Here is a 10,011-nt window from a genome sequence, read left to right on the forward strand (position 1 = left end):
GAGAACATGCCATACTCTTTCTGCAGTTCATTGGGGAACTCATATCATTGCAATGGTGTTTTTATTTTAAACATTTTTTATTTAACCTTTGGCTGTGAGTGTGTGTGTGTGTGTGTGTGTGTGTGTGTGTGTGTGTGTGGTGTGTGTGTGTGTGTGTGAGCATGTGTGTGTGTGTGTGTGTGTGTGTGTGTGTGAGCGTGCGTGCGTGCAACCACGCGTGCTCGCAAGTTCAACTTGTGTGTATGAGTTCAGAGATTGGAATGGACAGTGTCCAGGAAGGGTGGTTCTGGCCAATATGTTCTTGTTCAAGAAATGTAGGAATGTTCTGGGAATGTTCTCTAAACATTAGGGAAAAGAACATGGTTTAATCTCAGACAGACTACAGTGTAATCCTGTGGTAAGGAGTTGTGGTCATAGACTGACTGAACAGACTGGGCTTTAGGCCAGCGCATATCTAATGGAGGGGGCCATTTTAACCTACATTTCACCTCACGTTAAACCCACTTTTACCAGATCTTTCTTTAGGCATCTGTGTCATCTTCACATTACTCCAGGAGCGTATCTCCTAGCCATGGTGGGCTTTACAAACATCAAGTCACAGAGGAAGTGTTTATAAGGATGGCTTTATTATAGAAATGCCTTCATTGAAAATAACAAGTAGAAACATCTTCATACAACATGCTACGGGTCAACAGAATCAAGAGCATCCAGTTCCAAGCCACTAGTCTAGGCTGGGACCTTCATTTAACGTTCTGTCAAAGTGCACCAGTCAGTGAAGATAGTGGGAACGGGTGGTAATAAGGTTACATTACATACGTGGTCATCTAGAATGTGAATAATAAACGGTCAGAAGTAGTTGGATTACATTTGGTGATAACGTTCAGTCACTTTTTTGCCGAGTTCCAGGAGAGAGTTGTACCGTAGTGTCTTGGTCTTCCATGAGTTAGGGATGCCTTGAAGCCCAATCTGTACGGATAAAAACATTGTATAAAAACGTTAGTAATATTATTTTTTGAGTTCATAAAAAAAAAAAAAAAAAACATCTAACCATAATGAAATGTATATTTAATATGGAGACACGAGTTTTTCATGACCATACGTGACTTGAACAGTCTTAGTAGTAGTCTTTCCCAGCCAAGTCATAAACATGGCCAGGAAACTGCTGACCCTAGAACATCAGATTATACAGAAGAGATACATTAGAGGTATGTCCCCGAGTTGACCAGGTACTGCCCTGTTTGATAGTGTCCATAGTTACCTGACCAGGTACAGCCCTGTTTAATAGTGTCCATAGTTACCTGACCAGGTACAGCCCTGTTTGATAGTGTCCATAGTTACCTGACCAGGTACAGCCCTGTTTAATAGTGTCCATAGTTACCTGACCAGGTACAGCCCTGTTTAATAGTGTCCATAGTTACCTGACCAGGTACAGCCCTGTTTGATAGTGTCCATAGTTACCTGACCAGGTACAGCCCTGTTTAATAGTGTCCATAGTTACCTGACCAGGTACAGCCCTGTTTAATAGTGTCCATAGTTACCTGACCAGGTAAAGCCCTGTTTAATAGTGTCCATAGTTACCTGACCAGGTACAGCCCTGTTTAATAGTGTCCATAGTTACCTGACCAGGTACAGCCCTGTTTAATAGTGTCCATAGTTACCTGACCAGGTACAGCCCTGTTTAATAGTGTCCATAGTTACCTGACCAGGTAAAGCCCTGTTTAATAGTGTCCATAGTTACCTGACCAGGTACAGCCCTGTTTAATAGTGTCCATAGTTACCTGACCAGGTAAAGCCCTGTTTAATAGTGTCCATAGTTACCTGACCAGGTACAGCCCTGTTTAATAGTGTCCATAGTTACCTGACCAGGTACAGCCCTGTTTAATAGTGTCCATAGTTACCTGACCAGGTACAGCCCTGTTTAATAGTGTCCATAGTTACCTGACCAGGTACAGCCCTGTTTAATAGTGTCCATAGTTACCTGACCAGGTACAGCCCTGTTTGATAGTGTCCATAGTTACCTGACCAAGTACAGCCCTGTTTAATAGTGTCCATAGTTACCTGACCAGGTACAGCCCTGTTTAATAGTGTCCATAGTTACCTGACCAGGTACAGCCCTGTTTGATAGTGTCCATAGTTACCTGACCAAGTAAAGCCCTGTTTGATAGTGTCCATAGTTACCTGACCAGGTACAGCCCTGTTTGATAGTGTCCATAGTTACCTGACCAGGTAAAGCCCTGTTTAATAGTGTCCATAGTTACCCGAGTCATATCAGTAAGTCACCAGAACATCCAGAAGAGATCCACAGTTAGTTAGGTCCTAGTTCGGTCCTAGTTCGGTCCTAGTTAGGTCCTAGTTCGGTCCCAGTTAGGTCCTAGTTCGGTCCTAGTTAGGTCCTAGTTCGGTCCTAGTTCGGTCCTAGTTCGGTCCTAGTTAGGTCCTAGTTAGGTCCCAGTTAGGTCCCAGTTATACAGTGTTCCATACCAGAGCCCTGATACATTTTTACATTGTAGTCATTTAGCAGATGCTCTTGCCCAGAGCGACGTACACGTTGGGCATTCATCTTAAAAAGGGAAACTAAGCATTTTCTTCGGTAAGTAACTATTTGCAAAGTCAGTGGTAAGTAATAAAAAACTAGTGTTAAGGGTCCGTGGTACCTGAGCCCCTAGACAAGCACCGATGAAGGAGCTCCTGCTGCAGGTGCATCCTCCGCACACCATGGTGTCCCTGATAGCTTGATCAAACTCCTTAGCCGTCAGGACCCCATGCAGCGCCGCTTGGAACGAACCAGGCAAACCTAAGAGATCGAGACCATACAGTAGAATAGAAAACATCAGCCACTATACCCAACCCGATCACTAAAAACCCACTCAAACACAACTGACAGACTGAGATCAAGACGAGGACGGACAACCATAGTTTAATTCTGTTTATATTTCATATCGCCACAAAAAAAAGTAAATGACATAGCTGACCACAGCTGTTGGGGAACACACTGGGGATCAGATCCTGGTGAGCCTTGGACAGATTCTCCCTCACCTGGTAAATGTGGCCTAAAACAGAGTAGAATTGATAAGAAATGTGTTAGATCATTACATATTTATTCTAATAGAATTACTTTTTTTTCCATGGTAACTATTCATACAGGATGCATGAATAGTTAGTAGTGGACGACTGCACACTTTAAGAGAAAGGACAGATTATTGGGACACAGGCCAGGGTGGGCCTCCCAGTCATTGAGTCACATACCAACCACAGCTTTGTCCAAGTCCTGTGGCTGTTTCCTGTCCGGGTCAGTGAGCTGATCAAGCACAGAATCCAGGACCTTCTCATCAGGACCATTCAGGATGAAATGCTCTAGGATCCTGGAACAGAAAGAAGGAAAAATACATTTGGGTTTTAAATGAATAACCAGAGTTATTAGGTCTGTAATGATGTGTTTTGCTCGGTGTATAACCAGAGTTATTAGGTCTGTAATGATGTGTTTTGCTCTGTGTATAACCAGAGTTATTAGGTCTGTAATGATGTGTTTTGCTCTGTGTATAACCAGAGTTATTAGGTCTATAATGTTGTGTTTTGCTCTGTGTATAACCAGTTATTAGGTCTATAATGTTGTGTTTTGCTCTGTGTATAACCAGTTATTAGGTCTATAATGTTGTGTTTTGCTATGTGTATAACCAGAGTTATTAGGTCTATAATGTTGTGTTTTGCTCTGTGTATAACCAGTTATTAGGTCTATAATGTTGTGTTTTGCTCTGTGTATAACCAGTTATTAGGTCTATAATGTTGTGTTTTGCTATGTGTATAACCAGAGTTATTAGGTCTGTAATGATGTGTTTTGCTCTGTGTATAACCAGAGTTATTAGGTCTGTAATGATGTGTTTGCTCTGTGTATAACCAGTTATTAGGTCTATAATGTTGTGTTTTGCTCTGTGTATAACCAGTTATTAGGTCTATAATGTTGTGTTTTGCTCTGTGTATAACCAGTTATTAGGTCTATAATGATGTGTTTTGCTCTGTGTATAACCAGTTATTAGGTCTATAATGATGTGTTTTGCTCTGTGTATAACCAGTTATTAGGTCTATAATGTTGTGTTTTGCTCTGTGTATAACCAGAGTTATTAGGTCTATAATGATGTGTTTTGCTCTGTGTATAACCAGAGTTATTAGGTCTATAATGATGTGTTTTGCTCTGTGTATAACCAGTTATTAGGTCTGTAATGATGTGTTTTGCTCTGTGTATAACCAGTTATTAGGTCTATAATGATGTGTTTTGCTCTGTGTATAACCAGAGTTATTAGGTCTATAATGATGTGTTTTGCTCTGTGTATAACCAGAGTTATTAGGTCTATAATGATGTGTTTTGCTCTGTGCATAACCAGAGTTATTAGGTCTATAATGATGTGTTTTGCTCTGTGTATAACCAGAGTTATTAGGTCTATAATGATGTGTTTTGCTCTGTGTATAACCAGAGTTATTAGGTCTATAATGATGTGTTTTGCTCTGTGTATAACCATAGTTATTAGGTCTATAATGATGTGTTTTGCTCTGTGTATAACCAGTTATTAGGTCTATAATGATGTGTTTTGCTCTGTGTATAACCAGTTATTAGGTCTGTAATGATGTGTTTTGCTCTGTGTTTTGTGGAGTGCTCCAACTCCTTTCTACCTCTACCTAGTCTGTTTGGACGTTTGTGTGGAGTACTCCAACTCCTTTCTACCTCTACCTAGTCTGTTTGGCTGTTTGTGTGGAGTACTCCCAACTCCTTTCTACCTAGTCTGTTTGGCTGTTTGTGTAGAGTACTCCCAACTCCTTTCTACCTCTACCTAGTCTGTTTGGCTGTTTGTGTGGAGTACTCCCAACTCCTTTCAACCTCTACCTAGTCTGTTTGGCTGTTTGTGTGGAGTACTCCCAACTCCTTTCTACCTAGTCTGTTTGGCTGTTTGTGTGGAGTATTCCAACTCCTTTCAACCTCTACCTAGTCTGTTTGGCTGTTTGTGTGGAGTACTCCCAACTCCTTTCTACCTAGTCTGTTTGGCTGTTTGTGTGGAGTACTCCCAACTCCTTTCAACCTCTACCTAGTCTGTTTGGCTGTTTGTGTGGAGTACTCCCAACTCCTTTCTACCTAGTCTGTTTGGCTGTCTGTGTGGAGTACTCCCAACTCCTTTCTACCTCTACCTAGTCTGTTTGGACGTTTGTGTGGAGTACTCCAACTCCTTTCTACCTCTACCTAGTCTGTTTGGCTGTTTGTGTGGAGTACTCCCAACTCCTTTCTACCTAGTCTGTTTGGCTGTTTGTGTAGAGTACTCCCAACTCCTTTCTACCTCTACCTAGTCTGTTTGGCTGTTTGTGTGGAGTACTCCCAACTCCTTTCAACCTCTACCTAGTCTGTTTGGCTGTTTGTGTGGAGTACTCCCAACTCCTTTCTACCTAGTCTGTTTGGCTGTTTGTGTGGAGTACTCCCAACTCCTTTCTACCTCTACCTAGTCTGTTTGGCTGTCTGTGTGGAGTACTCCCAACTCCTTTCTACCTCTACCTAGTCTGTTTGGCTGTTTGTGTGGAGTACTCCCAACTCCTTTCTACCTCTACCTAGTCTGTTTGGCTGTTTGTGTGGAGTACTCCCAACTCCTTTCTACCTCTACCTAGTCCGTTTGGAAGTTTTTCTTGGTAAGTCCTTCACATGATGTCTGTCATTGTTGTTGAGCACCCCTTCGTTCCTTTATTCACTGAAGCGCGAAGGCCCGCCTGAACTCCGAGCTCTTGTGATCACCATGTCCTGATACCTGTACATGCCATACAGTATGTTTCCTTCATACAGGAAACTGACCTTGCTGCTGCCAGTGTCTCAGCCACACACGCGTCATTGTTCTGCGTGACTCGGACAGCCTCCTCTACCTTCTCCAACATGTCAGGCTTCCCAGCATACAACGCAACGATCGGAGCCAGCTTTGCTATGCCATCCGGCTGAAAGTCCGTCTCACATCCTAGAAGAAGACCAGAGAGACATTACGCAAGATTAGAGCTGCTAAGGCTTTATTTTTACATCTATCACGTACGTATAGTATACACATAATGTTGTTTTTATTATTGTTTACCTGTTTCTTCCTTGCCTGCGTCCATGTTTTTCATGAAGCTCTTTATACTTCCATGTCGCCATGGTCCCTCAATGGGCAGCTGGGGTCTGGGTCCTTACACGACACACAATACAACACATTCAGCTTTTTGACAATCATTAACATGCATGGTTGGGGGCCAGTTTCCCCTGACATAGAGGAAGGGGTGAGGTTAGGGTAAAAAATAAATATATATATATACAGTCCTGTCATGTTTGTTTTATTTTAGATGCAACTATATTTATCCACTACGTCATCCTGAATGGAGTGTATTCATTCCTTTCAGCCTTCATCATCAGGTTTCCTTACCACTCATATCCCTGTACGGGTCATTGACAGGGGTGTCGTACTCGGACCTGGGCCCAAAGAAGTTATACGTCCTCTTCCTCAGATCATTGACGTTCAGACCTGAACAAAAAACAAAACAAACAACAACGAGGTCTGAATCTATGAAGATGCTGTGTAGCTAAAGGAATAGTTTTGAGGTTAATCTTAAGAGAACAGTTAGTTTAAAAAAAAAAAAGAGTTGCATATTGTGCCACACTATAATAGAACAGACTATACCTCCACATTCAGACAGTGATTCCAGCAACACGAAGGCCTGGTCCCCATAGCAGCTCTGGTTACCCGTGTCACGGCGGTAGAAAGGGTTGGCTGACTTGGGCCTGAACTCAGGTGTAGGGGCCTCATTCAGGAAGCCATCCAGTTTATCCAGGTCGTACACCCAGTGCAGGGGCTGGGCTGGGATGGGATTGACAGTCAAATTGACGTCATGTCATGAGGGGAAGCTGATGGCCAAAGTAAATATCTGTTTATTATGTGTATGTTCTTTGTTTTTTTTAATCTTTAAAATGAAAATTGCTGGGCTAGAAGGGATGGTGCAGGTTTTTCAACATTATTTCACAGAGTTATTAATACACACTGATGCTGAATACAATGATGCCATTTTATGTTCTAAATCTTAACTTGTGAGCACTTATCTATGTTGGCCTCTGAGAAGAGACCATGTGATGGGAGCTCTATAAACCAAATTCCAACAACATTATAGAAAATCTGTAAAAAATCAAATAAATAAAAATTACAAAAAACTGCGCCCTATTTACAGGCTGAAACTATAGCACCTAGAGTTGGTCAAGGAAAACTCCTTATTTATACAAAAAAAAGTCCAAACTATTTATACAGTAACGCCAACGATTTGTATTAGTTATTACCTGCTGCGTCGGCTACAGCTGATCCAATGATGGCTCCTAGAGCTCTGTCAGCCAGAGACATGGCCATCTGGGGGAAAAACACACACGTCAACCTAGGATCAATCCAATCTGGCGTTATTCATGTATATTGGACATATGACGTTGGAATCTATGCCTGTAGGATATTTACTTTAGATCTACTATAGCACTGTGACTAGAATAGTGACAGTGCTATAATAGCCTATCTACCAATAGGCTAAAGACGATTCAATGGGGCAGAAATAGATACAGGCAACAGTCTACAGACGATTCAGGGGGGCAGAACGAGATACAGGCTACAGTCGCTGGATACATTTTGGTTTGCTGAAGACGCGCTACAACACTGATTGTCATATAATATATATATATCTTTTTGTTAAATGTCTTACCGTGGAAAACCTCCTCAGATTGTTCTAGATACAGGGCCTATTTACACCATGCAGCTGTCTGACGTTATAAAATAATAACTTCAGCCGTTCTCTCATTGGACAGACTCAATGAGAATCTACATTTGCGTAAAAGCCGCTCCTCCTTACGCCATGCGGCTCCAGACTTCACATTAAGTGCGCTCATGGCGCATACACTTTCATTGATCTATACAAAATATTCACAGCCCAAATTATAACATCATCATGTGTCTGACTATCTAGATGATTTGTAGATTCATACATTTACGCAGCAGAACAACGACCCGTTGACGCGAAAAGGAAACCCGAATTACACCGCCATTGCTCCAGATTCCAGAGTACATTATTCAGTGATTGGTCCTTCTGTGTGAGCTAAACGCTTTCATTGGTCAGCTGTGTGTGGAGGCGGGATAGAGATATTATAGGAGGCGGGCGAGACAAAGGGTGTAGCCCCCCAAAAATTGTGTATATATATATATATATATATATATATATATATATATATATATAAAAATTAAACGTAGGCTGTTGCCAGAAAAGAAAAAATATATCAGTTTCAAATACATTTCATTGCAAATTGAAAACCAAAACACACACACACACACACACACACACACACACACACACACACACACACACACACACACACACAGGTGAAAGTAAAGAACTCCATTCAGACAGCTTTTATTTGATTATTTCTCTCTCTCAGTCGTTGCTCTTGCAAATTATTTCATGACTCAAAACTCCTGTTTGTGCACGTTTGTGTATGTGTACAGTAAACTGAGCTTACAAAACATTATGAACACTTGATCTTTCAATTACATAGATAGACTGACCAGGTTAATACAGATGAAAGCTATGAGCCCTTATTGATGTCACTTGTTATGATTCCCCAATCCAGTCTGTTCCTATGAATTTAATAACAATATTCTGGAAATCGCATGAAGCTTATTGTTTCTACAGAAAAGTATTTGCAACCCCCAGACACATGTGTTTGGTGTTAAGGATGAACAAAAATTCAGGAGAACAGACCAGACTTGAACGCAAGACTTAACTAGTTGCCTTGAACGCAACTCAACAAGCACCAGCTGCTGCTACCCATTGCCAATTAGCCTCCACTACTGTTTGCAACACTTAACTAGTTGCCTTGAACATAGCTCCCATGCAACTCGACAAGCTCCAGCTGCTACTAACTGCTAATCAGCCTCAACACCTGTTCTCACTCTCCTTACTCACCACCACCACCCTACTTAACCCTGACCAAACAGTCATTCCTTCTCTCTGTTTTGTGTCGCATGCTGTGTGACAAGCCTTGAGTTAGCAAAAAGGTCTCCTCAAAGTTTAGTCTTTATGAGTCCTGTAACACCACCGTTCCAGGCCTCAGAAAGAACCGGAATGCGGTGGTCGGCCTCCAGACCAATCAGCCTCTCCACATGCGGGGTGGCTCGGGCCCACAACCTGTAAACATCCTGGACGCCATGCCTCTGCCCCTGCCAAGGGCCTTCCATTTCTTTCTGTTCCCGTTAACTTCTCTACCTTATCGTCAGCTTTTCCTACTCTCTAACCCTCCCTCCCTGCCCTTGTCTCCTCCTCTGCCAGCAGTGCCTGCCCACTTTGTACACCTGCTCTGGCCCCTCAGCTTTGTGCAGAAGGTTCATACTCATTCATTCCCGACAACCTTTCTATGGTACACATCCTTAACAAGGGCCGTTCTGACTCCTTTATCATGAGTTTTCCTAAGACGTCAAACCTGGCTATCAGTCCCTTCTCAGAGCTGCCCGTGTACCTGATCAACGTAACTCAATCGTTGATTCTGTCTTTCTTAAATTTCAGAGATTCAGGCGCTTGTCCCCGTATGCAGAAACCCTACCAACCTTATTCCATGTTGACCTTCCTGTGAACCATCCACTCCATTGCCTCATTTCTGAATCACACCACTCCATCCTATCGGCAGTTGAACCAAGTACTCTGCCATCTTACTGGACAGTCTGAAGATGCATGTAGGGTTTCCTTACCATTTATCACATCTATTTCCCGCCAATGACTTGGTCACTGTGTCTGCCTTCGTCACCTATGCCAGCTCATCCATCTCCTTGCGCTCATGAACCAAAGTCCACCACCCCCCCTCCCTCGCCGCCAGCCTATCACACTCAACATCTTGTCTGGCTACATCTCCATCGCTGTGTCTTCCACACTAGAATCAATGTTTCTTTTGGAATTCCTGCTATGTTCAGTGTTTACATCCTCGTCTGCTATCTACAATCC

General features: G+C 42.5%; 1 protein-coding gene and 1 long non-coding RNA gene across 2 annotated transcripts; both read right to left on the reverse strand.

Moving 5' to 3' along the window:
* Positions 1–607: 607 nt before the first annotated feature.
* LOC110530825 (crystallin J1A) lies at positions 608–7,886 on the reverse strand. Its single transcript, XM_021614108.2, has 10 exons — positions 7,729–7,886; positions 7,322–7,388; positions 6,675–6,851; positions 6,420–6,518; positions 6,093–6,185; positions 5,825–5,981; positions 3,247–3,362; positions 2,973–3,050; positions 2,655–2,794; positions 608–966 (listed from the first exon to the last, which is right to left on the reverse strand). The coding sequence occupies exons 2-10, from the start codon at positions 7,386–7,388 to the stop codon at positions 862–864; spliced, it is 1,032 nt and encodes a 343-aa protein (XP_021469783.2). The 5' UTR covers positions 7,729–7,886; the 3' UTR covers positions 608–861.
* On the reverse strand, positions 3,523–5,814 carry LOC118965577. Its single transcript, XR_005052991.1, has 2 exons — positions 4,970–5,814; positions 3,523–4,923 (listed from the first exon to the last, which is right to left on the reverse strand). It is a non-coding gene; the product is annotated as an uncharacterized LOC118965577 (long non-coding RNA).
* Positions 7,887–10,011: the final 2,125 nt, after the last annotated feature.

This window comes from Oncorhynchus mykiss, chromosome 8, assembly GCF_013265735.2.
Source record: "Oncorhynchus mykiss isolate Arlee chromosome 8, USDA_OmykA_1.1, whole genome shotgun sequence".
NCBI lineage: Eukaryota > Metazoa > Chordata > Actinopteri > Salmoniformes > Salmonidae > Oncorhynchus > Oncorhynchus mykiss.

Bases quoted from the DNA above. Each gene is read 5' to 3' on its own strand.
- LOC110530825 (XM_021614108.2), bottom strand. From the start codon at position 7,388: ATGGCCATGTCTCTGGCTGACAGAGCTCTAGGAGCCATCATTGGATCA. The intron at 3,363-5,824 runs GTCAGTTTCCTG...TTTCTGTTCCAG, and splicing joins GAGACACTGGCAGCAGCAAG to GATCCTAGAGCATTTCATCC. The intron at 2,795-2,972 runs GTCAGCTATGTC...TCGATCTCTTAG, and splicing joins TGTGTTCCCCAACAGCTGTG to GTTTGCCTGGTTCGTTCCAA.